The sequence below is a fragment of the Borostomias antarcticus genome (assembly GCF_949987555.1).
Source record: "Borostomias antarcticus genome assembly, chromosome: 1".
In the NCBI taxonomy this organism is placed as follows: Eukaryota; Metazoa; Chordata; class Actinopteri; order Stomiiformes; family Stomiidae; genus Borostomias; species Borostomias antarcticus.
In genome coordinates this window covers 32074440-32101917 of record NC_140234.1, presented here as the reverse complement: position 1 = coordinate 32101917, position 27478 = coordinate 32074440, and the positions used below count along the sequence as shown (strand labels likewise).

Sequence of the window (27478 nt, the reverse complement as noted above, 5' to 3'; positions counted from 1 at the left end):
TACTGTCTTGTGGGCACTTCTCAGATATAGCTGTGATTTGGTGCTTGACTTCCACAGTAGTGGGGGTGGGACTTGGTTGGAGGGAGAGGCTGAGAGATAGAATAGCACATGGAGAGACACAAGGGAGGGGAGAGAGAGACAACACCGTATAGCATGCATGTGTTTCCACCCAACCCCTCCTCACTGTTTGATTGTAGGCACTATCAGATGTTTGGTTCAAATTAGTAAAACCCAATCCCCACTCATAGTGTATTAAGTTTAATCCCATCCGGTCTCCCAGCCCCAGTCCTCTACTTACCCAGACCCACCGTGGGAGACCCCTACTACCCCTGACCCTAACCCACCCCCTACAGGGGACTATCTGACAGTTTGGCTTAACATCAAATCACCCTATAGTGAGGGCCTGTCTCATCACAGAGCTGTCATAAATACACATCTGTCAGTGCTGGAGAGGTTCCTTTGATCAGACAAAGAAAGCAACACTACCCACATAGTATAAGGGACTGCAGACCTACATTATCTGACGGTCTAATTGAAGTGTAATTGAAACGGTTTCATGGTCTAAGTAGTAGCATGTTTTGACACACGTGGTTATACACTGTACACTTGGAGAGGTGAATCTAATGTATATCTGGTCCAGACATCGGCCCTTTATGTGAGTAGCTTGAGGGTGAATGGCAGCTTGGAACTGATGCAACTCCAGAAATTGCCTGACTGGATGATTGGTGTCATCTCTCTGGCAAAAGTTCCAGTCTCTCAGGATAATGTGCGAGATGGAGTCATCTTGTATGAAATCTGACAGGGCAGTCAAGAAGTCATGGGATCAGCGTTAGACCTGTAGATAGTAGTGATGGTCAGCAGATCTGATGAGATGGATGTTATTTTGAACTTGGTCATCCGTGGCATCTCTACAGAATGTGAAGTCTTCTGGGAAGCAGGCGGCGAGGCCTTTCCTGTGTCCTGTGCTGTTGAAGTGGCTGAGTCTGCATTCCAGGTGGAATGGCTGCTCCAGCTGCTGATTGGCTGGAAGTGATGTCTCCTGGAGGAGGATGACTTGTGCAGACATGAGATTAAGGTCTGCTCTGATGTCCTGTATGTGAGCTATTGGGGACACAGTGTTAAGGGACATGATCTCAAAGTCAGTGGAGGATGACTCCTCCTCCTTTGACCCTTAATAAGCATTATGTGACCTTTCAATTCTCGTCACTTACATAAACAGACAGTGAGTGTGTGGTCTCTGAAATAATAAAGAAATATGATATTTAACTAACAGAAATACACAAATAACTAAATAGCCTAACTCAAATACTCATTGCATTGCTGAAACTGAACAAGGAACACAATCTATCTAAGCCTGTTGCTGCCCTCCCGTGGCCGAAAATGGTCAATGTAGTCTATCACCGGTAATACACGTTGTAGGCAACTAACAAGAACGTGGACTAAATCATACTTGGACAACAGAACATAATGAACATAAAAATCAAACAAAGAACAGTTACACTAATCTACCAGGCATTTCTATATGGGGTGCCGAATGTAAACCCTTGCATCTGTAAATAAAAGCTCAGTTTTACCAGATTTAACACACATTGAAAAGTTTCCGTATGTCACTTTTTTCCACATTTAGCATAAAATTCGTGTAAAATAAGGTAACCTTTTTCACAGTTGATGTTTTGTAGCCTAGTAATTATTTGATAGTTAAATGTTAAATATAAATGTTAAATATAAATATAAATATAAATGTTAAATATAAATGTTTAATATAAATGCTAAATATAAATGTTAAATATAAATCCCATATTTCTAAGCAATGATAAAACATCCTGTTAGAATCTCACCATTAAGGAATTGAACCAGTACACTTTCATCACCTTGTTCACTGTTATCCATCTCTATATTAATAAAAGACTTACCTTCATATCCCAACCAAGTTCCACCATGGGAAAAGGGACAGGGGAGGGCATGCCATGCAAGTGGAATTCCGACAGTATCCCAACAGAGGTCCACATGAGTTTTACCATCAGAAAAGCGACAGGGCCGGGCGTCAGCGTGTGCGAATGCGAGTGGAATTCTGCTCGGAGACCACTACCGACTCGCCCAGCAGAAATTCTCCAGCTGTTTAACAACGGTGCCCCTCTAGACACCCCCCAGTAGAAACACTCCAGCGGATTGTCGCTCTGATTCCGATGGAGGACCGATGGCATGGTGACCGATGGTGTGCTATCTGGGAAAAGGTTGGAGTGAAAGGATGAACGTGTGGAGGTTTGGGGTATAGTCGGGACAGTGACACAGTTAATTCATCTGCAAAACAGACTGTACATTTCCTTAAAAAATAATAAAAATAAATGTTTTGTTCCCATGGGATCTCTCCTGTCCGTCTGAAAAAAGGGGGCAGAGAGGAGAGGAAGAGGTAGTGGCTTAAGTTAAAAATCAAACAGGCTCGTGCTCAAACGGAAATCGTACCCATGACCTTCAGCATGGAACTCAGGCGCTTTATCCACTACACTACCAAGGAACTTGAAAGTGCAGGATGTCATAGTGTTTTTATTTTGGTGTGCTGGGACCACTGTCTCTTGTGGTGGCAACATAGAAATGCAGGTTAACAACGGAACGATGACACAGTTAATTCATCTGCAAAACAGACTGTACATTTCCTTTAAAAAAAACAAAGAACGTTTTGTTCCCATGGGATCTCTCCCATCCGTCTGAAAAAAGGGGGCAGAGAGGAGAGGAACAAAGGTTGTGGATAAAGTTAAAAATCAAACAGGATCTACATAGGAGTCGGGCACTACACTACCAAGGAACTCGAAAGTGTGGGATGTCATAGTGTTTTTATTTTGGTGTGCTGGGACCACTGTCTCTTGTGGTGGCAATATAGAAAAGCAGGTCAACAACGGGACGGAGGGATTGACAACCTGACAAATGCTATCTATGGTGTGCTGGCTTACAGCCACGCACAAAAAGGACAGGCAGAGCAGCACAGGCCTGCTTTTGCCTGTAAATAGTTATTGTATAGTGTTTTATATGAATATGTACGCTACTGTATGTAAATAGTTGTATTAATATGTGAATAGTTATTGTATAGCATGTCTGCATTATATACTATTTATTTATAGCATTTATATATTGTACAGAATTAATTTATTTGCTTAATTAAATTTATTTCTTAAGTCGATATCTAACTATCTATTTATTGCATAGCGTTAATACGTTATAAGTTAGCACTGTATAAAAGGTTAGTATTTATTTAACTGTTAACGGTAATTGTTAATAGTTATTAGTTAGTCAGTTAAGAGCTGGGCTGAAACATGCTGAGAGGGTGCGCGCGCCCAGGCTGGTCTCCACTCTTCATGGGGAAAAGTAACATCAGATGGAGTTTGACAGTGGCACGGAGCAGCACGCGTTGAAGTACAGAGACAATCATTCTCATTCACCATTTATTTTGGCCAGTTGGTAACGCTGGTCAATTGTTTAGATTGTATTTATTCTTGAGTTCTTGATTGTTTATCGACCGTGTAGGCTACATTCATAGTGAGTAGTTCAATTTTTCCAGTGTGTCCATGGCATGCAAAGCCAAAGAGGTTGATGTAGAGGGGGCTACAGCATCTCCAAACTCGTGCAAATCCAGCTTCCAGAGGTCAGCAGGCATAATGCTTTCTTGTAGTCAAATTTGACATGCACCGCATACGACTGTGCGACTGTATGAATTTGATACAGAGCTCATAAGCTATGTTTAGACTGGCACAGACGGAAAAACACCTGAAAGATCTGATGACTTACATGATGATGAGTGAGACCAAATAGCTGAAAAGACATTAAAAGTTGTATGACCCACAGCTGCAAATGCCCACTCGAGGAATTATGAGTTATTTTGCTATTTACAGATAAGTAGGTCCTTACCTAGTCCATTCTGCTCGAGACAGGACGAACAGCTGGAGCCTCAACTCGCGAGACTGACTGCGCGAGGCGATAAGTTGAGGAAACATGGCGACGTCGAATTTGTTAAAGGTAAGAAGCACTTAAATTAATCATATTTTCACATCTATGTGCACATGTATGCACCTCGTTGCCCATTGTCTGTGTTCAACGAAATTAATAAACGTGTGTTCAAAGAATCTTCCTGCGGACGCTGTTTTTAAAGATGCAGTTTTGCACTCAATACAAAGGTCTGGTCTCCCCTTGCTAGTTAGCCTGCTAGCAGCTAGGCTAGCTTAGCAAGGTATGTAAGCACAGCTAGTTTGCCAGTTTTGCACTGACAGCTAGCTTTGAACCGGCATACGTTGTCACACTAAATTAGCACAAAACCACTACAGTACTAGTGAACCTTATGCTTTATTTCTGAAAGACCCCATGTCCTTATATGAATTGCGGTCGAATATACAAGCTTGTCCAGGTGATCAAGAGGTTAGCAACATGATTACCCCTAACGGTAGTAAGCTAGCTAATGCTATGCTAGCTTCCCGTTAACGTTGATTAGCGAGACGTATGATGACCCAGTCGTAGCTGACAACTCGGTCATGTTGTATATTGACAACCCCCCTCCCCTCCCTCCCCTTGGAAGATTGGACCTTTATTGGAACACCTCCTTCCATCCAGCTGCCATGTAGCTAATTTTAGGTATTAATGTTTGTATGTAATGTATTCACTGCAATAAATGCCTTCTGTGGCTCTAAAGTTTTATTTTGTGAGTAACCGGTTCACAACTCTAGCTAGCTTCATGTCATTCTTTCAGGGATAATACAGTGGGAACCTTACTTTCTGGTGTTTTGTATGATATTAGTACATAGGGGCATTGTGTGAACGCATACATTTCAATTAAGGTTGTCCTTAACTGATGAACAGGTCCTCCAAATATTAGGCTATTCTTTACATTACATTACATTACATTAGTCATTTAGCAGACGCTTTTATCCAAAGCGACTAACAATAATTGCATTTAACGTAGGAAAAGCCAATGTACTACTACTCGCCAGAACTCACAAGTACATCTTCTTTCTAAAACAAGTGACCAAGAGCATAATCTAGTGCTGAAAGTGCAAGAATAGCAATCTAAAGTACAGTGCAGTGCAATACAATACAATACAATAAGTGCTTAGGAGGGAGGACTGTTGTAGTACTTCTTGAAGAGATGAGTTTTGAGCCTGCGACGAAAGATGGGCAGTGACTCTGCTGTCCTGAAATCAGTGGGCAGTTCATTCCACCACTGCGGGGGCCGGACAGAGAAGAGCCGTGACCGTGTCGGAGTGATGGGGCAACCAGTCGCCCCGAGGTAGCAGAGCGTAGCGGTCTGGAGGGGGGTGTAGGGTTTGACCATGGCCTGGAGGTAGGAGGGGGCTGTTCCTTTCATTGCCCTGTAGGTTAGCGCCAGAGTTTTAAACTGGATGCGAGCCGCTACAGGGAGCCAGTGTAGGGAACGGAGGAGGGAAGTTGTGTGGGAGAACTTGGGGTGGTTGAACACCAGGCGAGCAGCAGCTTTCTGGACAAGTTCCAGAGGTTTAATGGCTGACGCTGGGGCCCCAGCGAGGAGGGAGTTGCAGTAGTCCAGGCGGGAGATGACCAGGGCCTGGATGAGTACCTGTGCCATTTCATCAGTGAGGAAAGGGCGAATCTTCCTGATGTTGTAGAGCATGAATCTGCAGGAGTGTGTGACGGATGTGACGTGTGCGGAAAACGACAGTTGGTCATCCAGGGTCACACCCAGATTCCTCGCAGTCCAAGTCGGGGTCACCACTGTGTCTTCAATGGTGATGGCCAGGTCCCGGTGCGGGCAGCCCTTCCCCGGGAGGAACAGCAGCTCAGTCTTGTCTAGATTGAGCTTGAGGTGATGTGTCGTCATCCACTCCGAGATGTCAGCCAAGCACCCAGCTATGCGTCAGTATATCAGATTCAATATACTTCATAATTCAGTATACAGTATATCATTCGGACCAATGCCAATTGAGTAAAAAAAAAAGTAGATTTGTTTTCCCTTACTTTTATTTTGAAAGTCCTTGAAAGAACGCTACCGGTAAGTTTAATTTCACACCGCTTGAGTGGCAACTGGTAGTGTGCTGTGTCCTGATTTTAAAGTCGCACAGAAACGGGAAGTTTGAGATGATCTAACTTCCGTAGTTCGACTTATTTCCGACGCAAACAAGCTATGAGGGTGGGACATGCATTTAGAGGAATTTGATTGGAACATTGACAAGTGGACGGGTTTTAAGAACTTTAGAGATTTGATAGAAGGATAGCGTTGATTGACAGGTGGATGTCGTGAGATTATTGGCCTAAAATCTAAGGTACCTGTTGTCGTCATTGCACGTGACCTACCGTTTTCCAGGAAGTAAGACATTTTTTATTTTTTGGGGTATATATCGTTGAATAGGTGAACACTGACCAATTATGTGAACCAAAATGGGACAGAATGCTTTTTTTAAATTTATTTCAGTGCGACTTTAAACTGCAAAAATGCACAAAAAAAACACCAAAAGTTAGTGTGCGAAATTAACCGACTGGTGGCAGCACTGTGACATATCGCACAGAGCGCGCGCTATTTCCGGTAGAGCGTAGAAGAAGAAGCAGAAAACCCTGAAACAAAGGAACAGTGAGTGAAAAATAGGCTATAACAGTGGTTATTTCACCTATAAACGAACCGAGAAGGCCCCGATTTGACAAAAGACATCTACAGGAATGCATGGTGAGATCGTCAGATTTGAAATTCACCGTTTGGAATAGTCCGGTCACCCTTTTCTATATCCTTATATACCCCCAGATTAGAGGAGCGACAGCGTATCTCTGGGGTCACATCGGGGCTAGGCTTAGGCTAGGATGACGTACTGTAGCCTACGTTTGGTAGCAAACAGCTCAAAACGTTGTTTAAGCCATTTTGAGTTTTGATTGACTTGGTAGGCTACTATCAGCTTCTAGTTTATTGTGGTACAAAATTTATTTTCATAAAACCGAATTGGAAGTGGTTTTCAATAGTTTATGGATGTAGCCAGAACGCGAATATGAAACTTGTCAGAAAGTGAAACCTAAACTTGGGCAAACTGACACAGCCATGATAAAATAAACCCACACATGATTAAATCATGAACAATACTCAGCTACTGTAGCAAGCTACAGAATCTAGCAACAATCTACAAGTAGCAGAAGGTAAAAGTTGAACAACAAGGGACTGATTGTCTGGCGCATTGCTCCGCTTGTCACCGGTACATATAGATTATGCAATGCTGCCACCTAGAGGTTCAGAACGAATACTATTCGCTATTCGCTCATTCCCACCAACAAGTACTCCTGTAAGATGGTGTTGGGGAAGCCCTATTATTAACTTCCTCTCCCCTTCCTTCCCTGCTCTAGAATAAAGGATCCCTTCAGTTTGAGGACAAGTGGGACCTAATGCGGCCCATCGTTCTCAAGCTGCTGAGACAGGAGTCTGTGACCAAGCAGCAGTGGTTCGACCTCTTCTCGTGAGCACAGCCCCACCCTGTCCTCCACACACACACAAAATGTTGTCCTTCCCTTTATTTCTCTGGAGCTTACTTAATGGTTTAAATGTAAATTAAATGTAAATATGGCGTACGTACTCCTTGTTGTGGAAATTTCTGTCACAGAGTATTGTTCAGGAGAGAGTGAATGCCAACATTCTAAGTTTAACAAAGTTTATACAACGGTATAGATCCGGTCCATTATCTCTATTGGTCAGTTTGCATTCCAGCTGTTGCGATAACCACTATGGCCCCACGCTAAAATGGAATGTTCACACATCTTTTAATATCAATCCACCTCTTATTAATTTTCCAGATCAATGTTTACAAAGATGGGCTGTAGCATTCTCATTGCCTGGCAACGTTCCCTTTTTCAGCGGAAGTATCTGCAATTGATTAACAAATAGTTCCATTAAAAATACATTTATTTAAAGTTTGTATTGTCTTTTTTAAAATTTTTATATTGACGGATAAATGTGGCAACCGTTGTATAAAAGCATTATGGAACGACAAGCAGCGGGATGGCACGGATATCGCCACAGCTAGTGGGGTGTAACGGCACTGTGCTGCGCGTCGAGCCTAACCACTCCCGCTAGCCGTGGCGATATCCGTGACATCCCACTGCTTCTCGTTCCATAATGCTTTATTATTACATGCAAACAGGCAAGCACCACATACAATACATACAAACACCACAGTAACAAACAAACACCCCCAATAACCCGTCTCGTGAAGGGGACCGTCAAACCTCAGTTGCTTCATGCACACAGCAGTCTGCGATATGAGATATGGCGGTCCAGATCTGCGGTTACAGTCAACATTTATACAGTCGAAAACAACCTTGGTGTCTGAGTTACTTCCCTGCCCTCTCTTCCCACCCCCCGGATTCCTGTTTTGTCCACAGAGAGACTGGCAAGGCCGGGGTGTGAGCAGAGACAGTCACTTCTACAAAAACATAAGATTACAAAGTACATAGCATTCTTTCTCTAGCCAAGGTATGAGAGGCCAGTTCTGTGGCCTAAACAGCAGACAGTGTTAGAGAGATCTAACCAAGGTCTAGTATGTCAAATGAATTCAAAAAATGTCTAATAACAGAATTTTCCATTACATTGCCCACTCGCAAACCTTTGCCATTCAAACACTTCTGCAATGAATGGACTATAATATCCATTCATGAATATCATGAATTTGTCTGTAGGCCCAATGGTGAATGCGTGTGAATAGGCTATGTCATCAATAGCGTAATCATCACAAACATTTGAATAGATTTCCTCCCTGTCTTTCTGTGACATTCGCTACTAGCAAACACTGAAAATACATGTCCTTAATTTATTTATAATAGGCTATTATTAGCCTTTACAACCAACAACTGGACCACTCCAATGAATGTTGAATGTAATTTTATTTTTTAAGTTTTACAGAATACAGTGTCCTCACATGCATGCGCCATCTGACAAGAACTAGGGGGCCCTGGTGAGAATGATTTCACTACACACAAAATACAATAAGTCTATTAAAGGAGAAGGCTCTTTTTCGACTACCTGGATCTTATTTACGGCATATAGGGCTTGGGAAAATGTAGTCCCAGACACGACCATCTTGTTTCTACACAGGTGTATATATTTGTCTGATTGGATCTACTGCATAGAATTACTGCATAGAATTCTATGCAATCAGACTAATAGATACACCTGTGTAGAAACAAGATGGTCGTGTCTGGGACTACATTTTCCCAAGCCCTATTATAAGACGTTTGACTCGCCAAGATAACTTTGGTGTAAATCAGAGTCCTGTAGAAGAAATTTAAAATCCAGCGCAAGCCAAGTATATCCATGTAATGGCGGCAGACGGGGCACCGAGAATGCAGCTTCTAAAAAATGTATTTTCTGCCGCGAAACGGTTGTTTTCATCAATCTATTTTTATGAATCGCTAGTTGTGCTTCCATTGAGCGAGGGATTGTTGTGGTTTTCACATGCCTCTGTAATATGATCTTTAGAAACGTCTTCAGAAACGGAATAAAGCTTCCCCACTTGCTCCAGCACGCATGCGCACAGCGCGCAGACTGGCTATCCTCCATCTGTAGGCTACACTCGCGGCTCACATTCTCTACGCCACGATCGGCTTCCATCATATTCTAAGTCATCTTCTATATCCTCAAAATCTGATAAATATTTAGCCATATTGCACACAATATTCCAGGCACCAACAAGCCGATCGTAGCATAGAGAATGCCCCGTCTGCCGCCATTACATGGATATACTTGGCTCGTGCTGGATTTTAAATTTCTTCTACAGGCCTCCGAATTACAGCAAAGTTATCTCGGTGAGTCAAACGTCTTATAATATGACGTAAATAAGGACCAGGTTGTCAAAAAAGAGCCTTCTCCTTTAATAAAAATTTAAATGTTACCTTAGTTGTGAGTTTAAAATCCAGCTGTCCAGCCACCCAACCAATGCCAACAGTCACCAACAAATACATTTCCATCCCTGTTTGTGTTATATGTCTGGTGTGCATGAATGCATTTTAACCTCACAATATTATAGACTATGCTACTAGCCAAGAAAAATATACCCTTGATTGCTATAGCTCAAACTCGTAAATCACTTGTTTGATATGCTCTTTAATGGTGGTGTGATGCGATTTTGGGCATGTTAGTGTGATAAGAAATTTTAACAGATCTTTAATTTCGTGTGTAACCACGGATTATTTTCCCCGTTCGAAAAGGTAGCAATGGACATCCGCGCTAGTGTAATCCAGGCCTTCGGTAGTCATTTTCATTGCAGGACAGCTCATTACGGCAGTGGTGCTGTATTGTTCTGAGATTGACAACAACCCCAACAGCAGTTCAAAGACTGGTTCTTTATTCCAAAAATAAATACAGTTGCAACCAGACTCTTTAATAGAACACAAAACAGCATTTTACCCAAGAACTGAAGAATTCTCTTTTGCGTGTTCTTATATTCAAAGTTAGACCCGCATATGACGTTTCTAGGATCTGATTGGCTAACTCATCATTTACACGTCATCAACAATAGCGAACTAACAAGGTCAACACGTGGTACAACAGAAGTGATATGATCAAATGGTTCAGGAAAGACAATCACACAATGGGAAGCCCCAGTTTATTAAACACTAGGATCATAAACAAGGCCTGGAGGTGTCGTTTTAATCCCCCCCCCAGAGAGGGTATCCTGCCATAAATGAAGAAAAACACAGGCAGAGGTCAAGCTTCAAAGGAGGCCAGTAGGTTGCAAACAGGAGGCCAGGGCAGTAAAGAAACAGCTGGAACTTAAAAAATTGAACTTATCTCTGAAAAGCCTGAAATTCGATCACAGTGCCCCCCCCTCTGGCCTGCTCCAGGAGTAGTGTGTCTTCCAGAGAGAAACTCTGTCCCTGGTGAAACTCTCCTCTCTCTGTCAGGGCTCATGTTTCGATGTCTGCCGCTGAATTCAGTTGTGTGATGACTGTCTCTGTCTGTTTTACACACACACACACACACACACACACACACACACACCTGCCTCTCTCTCCTCAAGAACAAACTCACTGTCAAAATCATGTTTAAGATAATTTGGATTTCTTAATACCTCACTGTAACCAAATCTTTCCCATTTAGTTGCATGCTATTTTAGTGAAATCAACCATTTGCACTTGGAATAGTTAGGCTTCGTTCCCTGTAGCATGCATTGTGCTTTACACAGGCCTGCATTACGTGGGCTAGTTTGATCAGTTCATAGTTCAGAGAACATGTCAGATACTCTGACCAGCAGCAGGCCTCTCACCGTGCTACTCTCCCCTGCAGAGATGTCCACGCTGTATGTCTATGGGACGACAAGGGCCCCGCCAAGATCCACCAGGCTCTCAAAGAAGACATCCTAGAGTTCATCAAACAAGCACAGGCTGTAAGTGTGTGTGTGTGAGAGAGAGAGAGAGAGGGAGACAGTGGCCCTCATTTATCAAAGGAGCGCAGACCTGAGCACAGATCCGATCGCAGAAATGATGGCACGACAGCGTCCACGTGTGATCTATCAAACATTCGTATGCTGCCAATCTCATCGTATGCATGAGCGGGCCTTGATAAATGTGGCGGAGGAAAACAATAATCATTTAAATATCACTCTCCTACATATTCTGGCCTCACCCCTGTAGTTTACGGCATGGAGATAGGAAATACGGCCAAAATGAGGTTTTTCCGACCCGTCCAATAACAACTCTTCACTCTCCATGGAAAGATTCCGGAAAACCATCTTGCATTTTACAATTTTATGGTGGTGGTAAATTCACAATCAGCCAGCATGCGAGCTGGTTCCTTGTTTAATTGTGTAGCCTATCCAAAAACATTGCACATTGCTGTCAATTTGAGGATTGTGTTAGGGTTATGGGACCTAAAATGCAGGGTTATAGGGTTATGGGTTATAGGGTTATGGGACCTAAAATGCAGACCGCAGGCAGGCGTAGGTTTTAAAAAAGATTTTAATTCCAAGTAGCAAAATAAAGAGCGGAACACCAGGGAGAAACGCACTTACATTGACAATGAACCGACAGAGGACATGAGGGCTTAAATACACAGGGAGAACAATCCAAGAATGACGGACAGCTGTGCAACAAGATCTGACGAGACACAGGTGCAGACAATCACCCAGACAAGGATGGATTGCAAACAAGACACCAGCAACGTCCAATCCAGCAATCTCTCAAAAACCCTCTCTGGTTGTGTAGTCGGTATATTCAACACGCCATACCGAAACTTGCCAAATATTTTTCTTTAAAATGTATCACCATGGAAACTTGTCAGGTATTTCTCTTTTACACCTACTCGGAGGTAGGCATAATCTCCTAGGCCTAGTCTCACGAGCAAGTCACGCAGCTGGTGCAACCGGCCCCTTAACTTAATCTCCTAGAGCATGGCATTACCGATATGCCTGTCAAAGCTCTTATTTAAATGTGACTGAAGCCTACCTATTGCTTTTCATTTATTCATTTTGATTGCTAGTAATTATGTCACCAGTACATTGATTGGGGTAACATTCATTTTGAGACTGGTAAGGCTGCATAGTCTAAGTAGGCTCACAATGAAAGCGAAATTATCTTACACGAACACCTGTTCACCCCATTACTTGCAAACAATTGGAAAATACCCATTTATGGGGATATATGACACATAGAAGAGGCCTTTACAAAATATAATATTTTGCCATAGAGTAGGCTACATATTTTGAAGTGATGAACAGGCCTATGTGGCTGTGCTGTGTTTAGATGCCAGTCAGAATCAGTCCCATGACCGTTCTCAAACTTGCGTACACGAGCTGAGACGTGACGTGAGATTTGGTCACAGTCTCCGCTCACGTCCAAATTGATAAATGCTGAACTTGCCGTGGAAATGACCATACGCCCAGTTTTCTGTCCTACGATCGCTTAGTAAATGAGGGCCAATGTATGGAGTGTGTGGAGGAGAGAGAGGGGCAAGCAGGCAGGCAGGCAGGGTATGGAGTGTGCATATAATGAGAGGGAGAGAGACAAGTGGACAGTCTGGTCCTGTAGATACTGCAGCATGATCAGGCTACAGACGCTCTGGTCTTAACCTGATGCATGTCATAGCAGATCAATATCAGGTAATACAGCCCATGTTATCAGGCATCTTTACCTGTCCCTGAGAGCAGCTCTGATAACCATGGTCAGGAGAGCAGCTCTGATACTGATACTCTCTCTGGTCCAGGACAGTAGATTCAATCAGCATACTATTAGAAGCAAATCTTCTTTTTTGTTAAAACCTCAAGCAGGAGAGGAGGAAGAATTCAAACAGGGCTTGGATCTAGAACCACTTGTGTAACCTCTGACCTGTGTGTGTGTGTGTTGCCGTTGCAGCGGGTGCTGAGTCACCAGGACGACACGGCCCTGCTGAAGGCTTACATCCTGGAGTGGAGGAAGTTCTTCACACAGTGCGACATCCTGCCGAAGCCCTTCTGCCAGTTGGAGATCACCCTGATGGGCAAGCAGGGCAGCAACAAGAAGTCCAATGTGGAGGACAGCATCGTTAGGAAGGTGAGAGGGAGAAGGAGGAGGAGGAGGAGAGAGAGGGAGAGGAAGGTGAGAGGGAGGAGAAGGAGGGAGGAGGAGGAGTGAGAGGAAGGTGAGAGAGAGGAGGAGGAGGGAGAGGAAGGTGAGAGGGAGGAGGAGGAGGGAGTGGAAGGAGGAGGGAGGTGAGAGGGAGGAGGAGGAAGGAGAAGGAGGAGGGAGAGGGAAGTGATGTTAAGTTAACTTTGGTGGGTGCTTATAGTACAGTTAATACGATAGCCCTCATACAGTTTTGTGAGTTTCTTCTAATGCAGTCTTTACGGTAAACTGGTGGAAGGCGGAAGGTGCGCTGTGCGCTGGAGTCGGTGTTTTTGGTGTTCAGTTGGCTGTGGCCACTATGCTGCTGAGAGCATAAATAAACTGAGTTTAGTAAGTACAGTTGTCTTATTTGGAACTATCAGTGAGAGGGAGGAGGAGGAGAGAGTGGGAGGAGGAGAGAGGTGAGGGAGAGGGAGGTGAGAGGGAGGTGCAGGAGGGAGAGGGAAGTGAGAGGGAGGAGGAGAGAGATGAGGGAGGTGGAGGAGGGAGATGAGGAGGAAGGTGAGAGGATCGGTCCCAACTCTACCATAGGTGCAACCTCTGCGTAACTTTGAACGTCCATAAGTAGGTGATGCACACTGAGCTTATTGGTCTGCTGTGTTTCTCTCCTGGTCTGTCCCTCTGTAGCTGATGCTGGACACGTGGAGTGAGTCCATCTTCTCTAACATCAAGACTCGTCTGCAGGACAGCGCAATGAAACTGCTGCATGCAGAGAGACTGGGAGAGGCCTTCGACTCCCAACTAGTCATAGGAGTACGAGAGTCCTACGGTGAGACACACACACAGACACACACAGACACACACATTTCCTGCACAAGTAATTTTATATCACTTCATCTGGTGATTGTGATCCAATTCCCTTGTGAAAATTATACTAATTTTCTCACCCTCTTTCTCTCCTGCTCTCTCTCTCCCTCTCTCTCTCCTCTCTCTCTTTCCCCCCTCTCTCTCTCTCTCTCCCCCCCTCTCTCTCTCCCTCCCTCTCTCCTTTCTCTCTCCCTCTCTCTCTCCCTCCCTCTCTCCTTTCTCTCTCCCTCTCTCTCCTTCTCTCTCTCTCCCTCTCTCCCTCCCTCTCTCTCTCTCTCTCCCTCCCTCTCTCTCTCAATCACTCTCTCCCTCTTTCTCTCCCCCTCTCTCTCTCTCACTCTCTCCCTCTCTCTCCTTCTCTCTCTCTCTCACTCTCTCCCTCCCTCTCTCCCTCTCTCCCTCCCTCTCTCTCTCTCTCTCTCTCCCTCTCCCTCTCTCCCTCCCTCTCTCTCCCTCTCTCTGTCCCTCCAGTGAACCTCTGCTCAAACCCAGAAGACAAGCTGCAGATCTACCGGGACAACTTTGAGAAGGCCTACCTGGACTCCACCGAGAGGTTCTACCGCACGCAGGCGCCCTCATACCTCCAACAGAACGGAGTCCAGAACTACATGAAATATGTACGTGCGTGCATGCGTGCATGTGTGTGTGCGCATGTGTGGCACGCTGGTGTGTGAACTGTACTGTAAATACCGTCTGGTACAGACCTGATGAACGTTTGTGTGTCTTGCAGGCAGACACTAAGCTGAGAGAAGAGGAGAAGAGAGCACTCAGATACCTAGAGACGTGCCGTGAATGTAACTCAGTCCAAGCAGTGAGTAGGATGACCGTGGATAAACACTGTCCTCAACATTTGCTCTAATCCTAACAGGATGACATTTTGCTTGTAAATCTCTATGGCAAATCCTGTCATGGAATATGGCTTTACTGTGTGGATCACAGGTGAAGATTCAGTGAGTCACCATGTTTAAAAGGCGGTTGTGTGATGTGTGCTCGCTGTGCATCGTGTTTCCCACCAGCTTATGGAATGTTGTGTGAACGCTCTGGTGACGTCGTTCAAAGAGACCATCCTGGCAGAGTGTCCCGGGATGATCAAGAGGAACGAGACAGACAGTGAGTACAGAGAGACCAGAGGAGAGCTATAGAGGCAGACAGACGGTACAGAGAGAGACCAGAGGAGAGCTATAGAGACAGACACAGTAGAGGGAGAGATCAGGGTCTGGAGCTATAGCGTGGACCAAAAAGGCCAGTGTGTAACGCCAGTATCCTTCCTCCTACAGAGCTGCATCTGATGTTCTCTCTGATGGACAAGGTTCCTAGTGGGATTGAGCCCATGCTGAAGGACCTGGAGTATCACATCATCAACGCTGGACTAGCAGACATGGTGGCTGCTGCCGAGACTATCACTACTGTATGTAACCCCCCCCACACACACCCACACAAACACACCATATTTCTATAGTTTTAGTTCCAGCTATTTGAAACATACATTTGCACTATGTGTTTCGTGTGTGTGTGTGTGTGTGCATGCTTCTGTGTCCAGGACTCTGAGAAGTACGTAGAACAACTGTTGACTCTGTTCAACCGCTTCAGCAAGCTGGTGAAGGAGGCCTTTCAGGACGACCCTCGTTTCCTCACAGCCAGAGACAAGGTGAGCAGCCTCCGCACCACACACACCACAGAGCACCACACACACCACAGAGCACCACACACACCACAGAGCACCATACACACCACAGAGCACCATACACACCACAGAGCACCACACACACCACAGAGCACCATACACACCACAGAGCACCACACACACCACGGAGCACCACACACACCACGGAGCACCACACACACCACAGAGCACCACACACACCACAGAGCACCACACACACCACAGAGCACCATACACACCACGGAGCACCACACACACCACGGAGCACCACACACACCACAGAGCACCACACACACCACAGAGCACCACACACACCACAGAGCACCATACACACCACAGAGCACCATACACACCACAGAGCACCATACACACCACAGAGCACCACACACACCACGGAGCACCATACACACCACAGAGCACCACACACACCACGGAGCACCATACACACCACAGAGCACCACACACACCACAGAGCACCACACACACCACAGAGCACCATACACACCACAGAGCACCACACACACCACGGAGCACCACACACACCACAGAGCACCACACACACCACAGAGCACCACACACACCACGGAGCACAATACTGGGTATCTCTACCGGGCGCTCAGTTGGAAATATCATACGTTGTCAATTTCTGATGCCTCCGTAGTTTTTATGCGCTGCTATAATGTCTTCACTCCCCCAGGCTTACAAAGCAGTTGTCAACGACGCCACCATATTTAAACTGGAGCTGCCTTTGAAACAGAAAGGGTAAGAGTTACTTGATCTGTTGATCTGTGTGTCGGTAGGTCAGTGTGTGCGTGCGTGTGTGTGGGGGGGGGGTTACGTCAGTCTGTCTGTGTGCTGTTACATGAAACCGAAAGTGAATTGTGTGTGTGTGGGGGGGGGGGGCGGTTAGGTCAGTCTGTGTGTGTGCTTTTAAATGAAACCAAAAGTGAATTGTGGGTGTGCGTGTGTGGACAGGGTCGGTCTGAAGACCCAGCCAGAGTCCAAGTGCCCAGAGCTGCTGGCTAACTACTGTGACATGCTGCTGAGGAAAACCCCCCTGAGCAAGAAGCTGACCTCGGAGGAGACGGAACTCAAACTCAAACACGTGGTGAGGGGGGGGGGGGGGGGGTCAGCCGCTCGCTGTCTGGGTCTGCTGCACCCTGGGAGGATTCGCATTATATAGTGTATATAGCAGAACTGGTATCCATGTAATCTCTACCTCTCTTTCTCTCCCTCCACCTCTCTCTGTCTAAGCTCCTGGTGTTGAAGTACGTGCAGAATAAGGACGTGTTTATGCGCTATCACAAAGCTCACCTCACCAGGCGGCTCATCCTGGACATCTCAGCAGACAGCGAGATAGAGGAGAACATGGTGGAGTGGCTGAGGGTGAGCAATGCAGTACACACACACACATTTCCTTTGTATTTGCATATTTTTAAACCTTTAAACGATTCTGCATCGATGGGCGCGGCTGGACAATTAAGCTCAAAATAACTTCCTGGTAGCTAGCAAAGGGTAGCTAGCTACGATGGACGACTGGTTATATGTATATAGCTACAGCGTTTCCTATCATGTTCCACCACAGTCTCATAATGAACCGGAAATATTGTTTATTTCATCATCTCAGTCTCTCACTCCGTCAGATATAGCCATGCTAATTTTCGCTGTGTTAAACCCTATTGACTTATGCTAAAAACGTTTTGCAATCTTAAAGTCCGCTGGTTTGGGCGTTAAAACAAACATTTATTTCTCATTACACTGCATATCCATAGTTAGCCAGTGACAAGTGAGAGCGGTTGATGGCATGGACAAGCCATGCGCAGGAATATAGAAAATTGAGGATGCAACGCATCGTGATATGGAATTGTAGACAGGATAGTCGTAATCAAATGGAATTGTGAGACCAGTGAAGATGCCCAGCCCTTCTTTCAAAGACCCTTGTCTCCTCTCCTCCTCCCTCCTTGTGCTGCATGTGTGCGTGCGTGTGTGTGTGTGTGTGTGTGCATGTGTGTGTGCGTGTGTGTGTGTAGGAGGTGGGTATGCCCGCCGACTACGTCAACAAGCTGGCCAGGATGTTCCAGGATATCAAGGTGTCTGAGGATCTCAACCAGGTCTTCAAGGAAATGCACAAGCACAACAGGCTTGCACTACCAGGTGAGAAACGTGCCGGCACACACACTAGGGCTGTCAAAAAAAAATCAAATCAATTTTAAGTTCGAACCTAAATGTGTGAGTTCAAATATTGTAATATTAATAAATAATATTATTTATCGCTGTCCCTTGTAGGTTATTGAATAAGTAGGCTTAACATTTATAGGCTACTACAATTTATTTACGGGCAATAATCCAATAATCCAGACCCAGCACCTTATCGAAAGATGAAAGTTAACACCTCAGCGAGGGGTAACAGTGTTCACAGTACAATATTACAGTCAAGGGTTATTTTATTAGGCTATTATATTCATGAAAATCTTCTTTCTTTTTTTTTTAAAGATATAAATTTGAATATCGTTCGAACTCTACTAAATTAATTCGATTATATTCTAACTCAATTTCATGGCACTTTTGACAGCCCTAACACACACCCACACGCAGATACACAGACAGACACACACACATATACACACACACTCCCCCCCCCCCCCCCCCCCACACACACACACTGTTGGATAATGTGACCCCCGTCCCTCCAGCGGACAGTGTGAATATCAAGATCCTGAACGCGGGGGCGTGGTCGCGCAGCAGTGAGAAGGTGTTTGTGTCTCTGCCCACCGAGCTGGAGGACCTGATCCCGGAGGTGGAGGACTTCTACAAGAGGAACCACAGCGGACGCAAGCTGCACTGGCACCACCTCATGTCCAATGGCATTGTGAGCAGAACGCACACCACACCCACACAAACACCAACACACCCAAGAGGAATGAACTCTGTACAGACAGTTTTCATACTCTCCAGGAGCTTGCTCGATCGTCTCATTGAGAGAGGTCAGGGAAGAATTTTTACAGCTCACTTATCTGGCCCCTTGGTGATACTGTTTTTTTGGCTTCCCTGTGGAATATGTAGGGGTGGGACGTATGCCCACCTCCCTTGTTCTCTGTAAAGCGCATTGTGTTGCCTCTGTGTATGAAATGTGCTATACAAATAAAGCTTTGTTTGTTTGTATGTTTTCCCCCGTCCTGTCAGATCACGTTCAGGAACGAGGTGGGCCAGTACGACCTGGAGGTCACGACCTTCCAGCTGGCCGTGCTGTTTGCCTGGAACCAGCGGCCCCGCGAGCGAATCAGCTTTGAGAACCTCAAACTGGCCTCCGAGCTGCCTGATGCAGAGCTACGACGCACGCTCTGGGTGAGAGACACACACACACACGCCTGCACACACACACACACACACACACACATACATACACAGACACACACACACAAGCACAAGCGCACACACACACACACACACACACACCTACACATTTACAAGCACACACACAAGCACACACACAGGAATACACACACATACACACACACAAGCGCACACACATACAGTACCCACACACACATACACACTCACATACCCTCACACACGCGTGTGCACGCACGCAAGCACACACACATACACGCGCACGTACTGTACACACACTGGATAGGTGGTCTCAGCCCATCAGTGAACCGTCCGCATGTTTCCCTGCAGTCTCTGGTGGCGTTTCCCAAGCTGAAGAGGCAGGTTCTGTCCTACGAGCCGTCCGTCTGCTCTCCCAAAGACTTCACCGACAGCACGCTCTTCTACGTCAACCAGGAGTTCTCCCTCATGTAGGCCGCCCACAACCTCATCCACAAGCTCATTCTCATCCCCACAACCTCATCCTCACTCCCCTCCAGTCATCTGAAGGCATTACTAGCATTGTCCATATCATTTAGCAACTAGCGCTATTACTTGTGTAGGTTTCATTGTCTTGCAGTGTATCACTCTCAATGTTTCCGCGCTATTCCACATTTAACAGTATAAACATTAATTCTAATATTGACTTTCACGATTCTCCGTCACAGACTCTATTTGTGGTTGTATGGAATATTGATTAGGTCGTTTTGTCCCTTTGTGATTCACAGTAAAAACTCAAAGGTCCAGAAGAGGGGAAAGATTAATCTGATTGGTCGGCTACAGCTGACCACTGAGCGAATGAGAGAAGAGGAGAACGAGGGCATAGTTCAACTCAGAATATTAAGAACTCAGGTGAGTAAACAATATTAAGAATCCAGGTGAACACTAAATCAAATGTTCTGGTTAGTGCTACTAGTCAAACTATAAAGAGTTTCTACAACAGAGAGTTTGGATACTTGATTCTGATTGGCTAGCAGCCGTGGTAAAATACTCTGTAACCCACGGATGCGACCGCATAACAATTAGTATTAATGTGCCGTCAATCTCATTGACGAGGCCATCGATAAGATCAAGCAGTAGGCTATGCTTTGCATAGCAACCACTCGCAGCAACCTCGCCTTTTTCGTATCCTATTACAAAAACGCATTCATCAGTCCGACTCCAACACTTCCACACCCCTACCAGCAAAAACGAGTGCTCTGGAGAACTGTTTTAAAGGACAATGCTCGTTTTTGACAACCTGGACCTTATTTACGACATATTATAAGACGTTTGACTCACCGAGATCACTTTGGTGTACAGAGTGCACAGAGTGCTGCACAGGGATTAAAAACAATATAATAAAGCAAAGTGCAAGTCACAGTCAATGGAAAGCACTGGCATTTTTATTTTGTTCCTGCATCTTTTCAGGTGCTGGTGTCTCTTTTGTCAACATAGGCTATCTCGCCTATTCGGGTTGGCCTTGTTCACATAAGCCATAAGGCATAATTCGGGTGGTTCACGTTTATTTGAATATTTCCAGCTGTGGTGCAGTTATTAAAGGACAATGCTCGTTTTTGACAACCTGGACCTTATTTACGACATATTATAAGACGCTTGACTCACCGAGATCACTTTGGTGTAGTTCGGAGGCATGTAGAAGAAATTTAAAATCCAGCGCGAGCCAGTATATCCATGTAATGGCGGTGGTCGGGGCACTTAGAATGCAGTTTCTCAATCTATTTTCTGCCGCGAAACGGTTGTTTTCATCAATCTGTCTTGATGAATCGCTAGTTGTGCTTACATAGAGCATAGGCCTGTTGTGGTTTTCACATGCCATGATCTTTAGAAACGTCTTTCGAAACGAAATAGCTTCCTCACTTGCTCCAGCACGCATACGCACAGCGCGCAATCGTTGCTCCAGCACGCTGTGCGCATGCATGCTGGAGCAAGTGAGGAAGCTATTTCGTGTCTAAAGACGTTTCTAAAGATCATATTACAGAGGCATGTGAAAAACCACAACAGGCCTATGCTCTATGTAAGCACAACTAGCAATACATCAAGACAGATTGATGAAAACAACCGTTTCGCGGCAGAAAATAGATTTTTAGAAACTGCATTCTAAGTGCCCCGACCACCGCCATTACATGGATATACTGGCTCGCGCTGGATTTTAAATTTCTTCTACATGCCTCCGAACTACACCAAAGTGATCTCGGTGAGTCAAGCGTCTTTAGCGTCTTTAGAAACGTCTAAAGACGTTTCTAAAGATCATATTACAGAGGCATGTGAAAAACCACAACAGGCCTATGCTTTATGTAAGCACAACTAGCGATTCATCAAGACAGATTTCTTATATTGTTTTTAATCCCTGTGCAGCACTCTGTACACCAAAGTGATCTCGGTGAGTCAAACGTCTTATAATATGTCGTAAATAAGGTCCAGGTTGTCAAAAACGAGCTTTCTTATATTGTTTTTAATCCCTGTGCAGCACTCTGTGCATCCGTGCTGTGAAGAGCGCTATACAAATTAAGTTTTACTTACTTACTTACAAATCCCTATATCCTCATGCTAATCCACTGTAAATCATTTTTTTAAACTGATATTAAAAAAACAAAAAAAAACTAAGGGGTTCACATCTTTGTCACCTTTTTCACCCCTGATGCGTTTTTGCACCCCTGTAGAATATGAAGAACTCAAGTGAGTTCAGAGATCTGTCAAGCTGTTTGGATGCTTAATGAGACCATCATTTATGATGACTTAGTAAATCAGTTAAAAACACAACACTGAAATACTGTAGCACAATCTCTACTTCTTTATTCATCTGAGTCTCTCCCTTTCTCTCCATCTTCCTGTCTTCCCCCTCCCATTATCTCTCTCCCTCTCTGCTCTCTGCTCCCTCTCTCTCTGGTCCCTCTCTCTCTGCTTCCTCTCTCTCTGCTCCTGCTCTCTCTGCTCTCTCTCTGCTCTCCCTCTCTCTCTGCTCTCTCTCTGCTCTCTCTCTGCTCTCTCTCTGCTCTCCCTCTCTCTCTGCTCTCCCTCTCTCTCTGCTCTCCCTCTCTCTCTGCTCTCTCTCTGCTTCCTCTCTCTCTGCTCCTGCTCTCTCTGCTCTCTCTCTGCTCTCCCTCTCTCTCTGCTCTCTCTGCTCTCTCTCTCTCTCTGCTCTCTCTCTCTCTCTACTCCCTCTCTCTGCTCTCTCTCTCTGCTCTCCCTCTCTCTGCTCCCTCTCTCTCTGCTCTCTCTCTCTCTGCTCCCTCTCTCTGCTCCCTCTCTCTGCTCCCTCTCTGCTCTCTCTCTCTGCTCTCTCTCTGCTCCCTCTCTCTGCTCTCTCTCTCTCTGCTGTCTGTCTCTGCTCTCTCTCTCTCTGCTCTCCCTCTCTGCTCTCTCTCTCTGCTCTCTCTCTGCTCCCTCTCTCTGCTCTCCCTCTCTCTGCTCTCCCTCTCTCTCTGCTCTCTCTCTCTGCTCTCCCTCTCTCTGCTCCCTCTCTCTGCTCTCCCTCTCTCTGCTCTCCCTCTCTCTCTGCTCTCTCTCTCTGCTCTCCCTCTCTCTGCTCCCTCTCTCTGCTCTCTCTCTCTGCTCCCTCTCTCTGCTCTCTCTCTCTCTGCTCCCTCTCTCTGCTCTCTCTCTCTCTCTGCTCTCTCTCTCTCTGCTCTCTCTCTCTGCTCCCTCTCTCTGCTCCCTCTCTCTGCTCTCTCTCTCTGCTCCCTCTCTCTCTCTGCTCCCTCTCTCTGCTCTCTCTCTCTCTGCTGTCTGTCTCTGCTCTCTCTGCTCTCCCTCTCTCTCTGCTCTCTCTCTCTCTGCTCTCTCTCGCTCTGCTCCCTCTCTCTGCTCCCTCTCTCTGCTCTCTCTCTCTGCTCCCTCTCTCTGCTCTCTCTCTCTCTGCTCTCTCGCTCTGCTCCCTCTCTCTGCTCCCTCTCTCTGCTCCCTCTCTCTGCTCCCTCTCTCTCTCTGCTCTCTCTCTGCTCCCTCTCTCTGCTCTCTCTCTCTCTGCTGTCTGTCTCTGCTCTCTCTCTCTCTGCTCTCCCTCTCTCTCTGCTCTCTCTCTCTCTGCTCCCTCTCTCTGCTCTCTCTCTCTGCTCCCTCTCTCTGCTCCCTCTCTCTCTCTGCTCCCTCTCTCTGCTCCCTCTCTCTGCTGTCTGTCTCTGCTCTCTCTCTGCTCTCTCTCTCTGCTCCCTCTCTCTGCTCTCTCTCTCTGCTCCCTCTCTCTCTCTGCTCCCTCTCTCTGCTCTCTCTCTCTGCTCCCTCTCTCTGCTCTCTCTCTCTGCTCCCTCTCTCTCTCTGCTCCCTCTCTCTGCTGTCTGTCTCTGCTCTCTCTCTCTCTCTCAGGAAGCCATCATCCAGATCATGAAGATGAGGAAGCGCATCAGCAATGCCCAGCTGCAGACGGAGCTGGTGGAGATCCTGAAGAACATGTTCCTGCCCCAGAAGAAGATGATCAAGGAGCAGATCGAGTGGCTCATCGAGCACAAGTACATCAAGAGGGACGAGACGGACATCAACACCTTCATCTACATGGCGTAGGGACCGGAGCGCTGCTTCACCGGGCCGCCACACTCCCACCGCCTCGGAGGACAGGAGGAGGAGGAGAGATGGTTACGGAGGAGGAGGTGCTTGTTTGGCAGATGGCGGCCCTCGGGGGTGCTGGGAGTGTGACGTGTTCCACAGACCGGTTGTCTCTTAGCGCCCTCCGGCGTTGAAGGAGGAGAGGGACAACATGAGCAACTGCCGATAGATCAAATTAGCGACATGAAACGATCCCCGCCTGACCTTGGTTCCACACAGACAGGAGAGTAGCCAAGGGAGGGAGCACTGACCAACTAGTCAATATCAATAAGAAGGAGTGTTTTCACTGGAGTGGACATGGACAGACTAGTGTATACAAAGGAGTGTATTTTGCCAAATGTGTGTGTGTGTGTGTTTGTGAGTGTGAGAGTGGTGAGTGTGTACCTCAACAGCATGCTGCTCTCTGGAAAATGTGTGTGCATTTGAGGATCCGTCGTGTGTGTGTGTGCGTGCGTGTGTACGTGCGTGCGCGTGCATGTGTGCGCCCCTCACCCATCTCCTCTCCCCTCCTGCCCACAATGACCCTCCATCCCCCTGCCATGCACCTCAGATCGCTATGGGGGACGAACCGCCATGCCAGCCATTTTGTGCCAGATGTCTATGAAACATATCAGTTGTGGCACATGAACAATACCCTCTACCACTGACGGAGTCGACATCTCAGCGTAATCTTCACAATCATGGAGGGAGTGTGTGCCAAGCATGCTTTTCATGTCCCAGGTCAGAGGAAGGGCGTGACTATCAGCACTTTTCTCTGTTGCGTATCAGAAGGCAGCCGATGCGTGCGTGTGTGTCTGCATGGCTTTATCGGTTTTCTCTTGAATGTTTTCTTTTTTTTCGACCGACGTGTGTGTGTGTGTGTGAGTGTGTGTGTTGGCTTTGAATTGTATGTGGAATGCTGCATGATGTTGTCCAGTCTTAGGTCACCTGTCCTTGACTCTCACCCTCCAAAACGCCCTGCAACCCCCCCTCTCTCTTGAGTATGTTGAGTATGTCCACACACAGGTTCTCTGCCTCCCCCACACACACGCCATGGAGGATGTAACGTGGCGGACATGGAACATTCTAGTTGAAGGGTTGTCATGAGGTTCCTGCTGCTCTCTGCCCTCATGAGAGTGCAATATTGTGATCTCAGCTGCGGAGCGGGGAGGGGTGTCAAACTTTGCGATTGTTATTCTTTAGGAATGTCGTTGGGAGTGTCTGAAGCTGCTGTAAGCACGTCTCATGGCTACAATGCAATCCCCCCCCCCCCCCTCCCCTCCACGTGCCAAAGCCCAGCACTGAGGTGCTGCTTAGTCTGACTACTGGATGACACACCGCCCCACACAATCCTGCCCTCATGTACCACGTTTCATTATATGGCACTGTGTTCAATTCACACTCATCCATGTTTGGTTGTCGTTTATGTTTCTGTCCATAGACCCTGTCAGAATCCTGTCAGAAAGAGTGAAAAGCAGATGTTTTTTTTGGGGAACTCTGGAAGGGGCCAGCGGTTTGCAGCTGCTCCCTAACTCTTCAGTCATAAGTCCGGGTGGGAGAGGAAGATAATGAATGTGTGGGTTTGAATTTTTGCATTATATTTATTTCATATTTATATCAGAATGTGATTTTCTGTGAGTTTTCTTTTTGTTTGTGAGCGTAGCCCTTTCTAAAGGGCGCTGTCAGTTATGTACGTAGCCCTTTAGCCACTTTGCCATGACTTTATTGTAAAGATGTCAGTATAAGAGAGGATCAACACAACTCTCATGTCAGTTTCATTATTGCTCTCCTAAGAATGTTTTAGCATTGGACACTTGTTTTTTGGCTGTCGGTTACATTTTAATGCAACTACATTTGAGAATATAGAGACAATGAGTTGCTCTGTCAAATGTCACGTTGCATTGTCATTTTTCTGTGGTGACCATATCCCAAAGGTTTACAAACCATGACTCATATTGTTCAAGACATACCTCTAGTCTAGATGATCACTTGGTACGCACACTTTGCCGATTGCCAAATTGTCTCAAACGGTCTACTGTTAATTCTGCGATTTGTGTAGCCTATCTGATCAGTGAGAGCCATGAGAGGGTGAAGAGGGTTGACATTTGAACAGGCTCTCTGATGTGTAGCCACCGTGGCATCACTACAATAGCATCTGACTACAGTTTTTGCTGCTCTGTTGCTGTGTCCACTGAATGAAACTGTGTTCAGTTGCTTTAATGTCTTTCAGAGACACTTGCATCATACTATTTTTTTCATGTCTTCTTTTTTCTCATTGGCTTCTGCTGTTCACGGTTAAAGGTGATTTTTATGTAGACTAATCATTAAAATAAACCACATAGTGAACATAGCTTTTAGAAAGGTGCAGAATAGAAGTATTGTGCCTCACACAAATATTTTTTGGGGGATTGATTATGAATTTGTCATAAAAAAAAAATGTTGACGGGTCTGAAGTGAATGTTGTTCATCTCCGAGTTGTCTGAGGTTTGGTTCCCAACTCTAACAAGGCTCAATATTACAACGTTTGTACCACAACCACATGGTATCACAGCGTCGGGGAGTCTGGTACCACATGGTATCACTGTGTCGATGAGTCTGGTACCACATGGTATCACTGTGTCGATGAGTCTGGTACCACATGGTATCACTGTGTCGATGAGTCTGGTACCACATGGTATCACTGTGTCGATGAGTCTGGTACCACATGGTATCACTGTGTCGATGAGTCTGGTACCACATGGTATCACTGTGTCGATGAGTCTGGTACCACATGGTATCACAGCGTCGGGGAGTCGTATTACTATTGGCTCACCAGCCCAACCGTTAGAGTTGTTACTTCTTTCAAAATGATTTGTCTACATATTTTATCTATAATGTTATCACCTTTAAGTATCAAAGTAACTTATATATTCAGTATTTTATTAATGTCCGGTTTTGTAGCAAGACAACACATTGTCTTCGGTTACATTGTGAGAAATTAACAGTATTAGTCTACGTAAACCTACGACTTCTCTCTGCAACACTGGTTATAATGACAAATCTTATGAGTAAAGTCAGTGTCATTGGGGAAAGACACTGAATGAATGAAAGTACTTTAATGTGCTGCATTATTACATTAAAATAATATTTTGTTTTGACTTTTTAACTTGTCATTTATCCTGGCAAAATAAAAAGGCGTGTAAATAGCAGAGTAAGTCCATGTTGGGGGTGTTATGTCCCTTTTCTCCATACATTAATACTGTAGCATTTTAATCATTTCTGTCTGAAAGAGAATGCCTTAACAGCCTTCTGACATTACTAGAGAGAATTACATTGTTATGATCTGAGTTATGGTTGCATTATGGACATTGATATGAGCCAGCCAGCGCAGAACAAACATCTGAGCAGGCAGTGAATTAGCTGTATTTATAAAATCTGCAACACGGTGTGTTATATATCTATCTATGCATACAGATACAATGTCTTTAACAGCTACAGTAACACTAGAAAAGGGCACTCGCGGAGCGCAGATCTCTGCCTGTTGATGCATGTCGTCAG

General features: G+C 45.7%; 1 protein-coding gene across 1 annotated transcript; it reads left to right on the top strand.

Moving 5' to 3' along the window:
• Window positions 1–3961: 3961 nt before the first annotated feature.
• Window positions 3962–25157, top strand: LOC311308719 (cullin-5-like). Its single transcript, XM_084437736.1, has 19 exons — window positions 3962–4008; window positions 7339–7448; window positions 11270–11369; window positions 13333–13509; window positions 14209–14350; window positions 14860–15005; window positions 15119–15199; window positions 15405–15498; window positions 15666–15796; window positions 15929–16036; window positions 16749–16813; window positions 17027–17159; window positions 17306–17437; window positions 18082–18205; window positions 18745–18920; window positions 19235–19396; window positions 19733–19851; window positions 20149–20272; window positions 23726–25157. Exons 1-19 carry the CDS (start codon window positions 3985–3987, stop codon window positions 23918–23920), a joined length of 2343 nt encoding a protein of 780 aa, XP_084293862.1. The 5' UTR covers window positions 3962–3984; the 3' UTR covers window positions 23921–25157.
• Window positions 25158–27478: the final 2321 nt, after the last annotated feature.

Excerpts from the sequence above, each read along its gene's own strand:
- LOC311308719 (XM_084437736.1), top strand. The coding sequence starts at position 3,985 with ATGGCGACGTCGAATTTGTTAAAG. Across the intron at positions 11,370-13,332 it reads TCATCAAACAAGCACAGGCT|CGGGTGCTGAGTCACCAGGA; the intron begins GTAAGTGTGTGT and ends TTGCCGTTGCAG. Across the intron at positions 18,206-18,744 it reads CAACAGGCTTGCACTACCAG|CGGACAGTGTGAATATCAAG; the intron begins GTGAGAAACGTG and ends CCGTCCCTCCAG.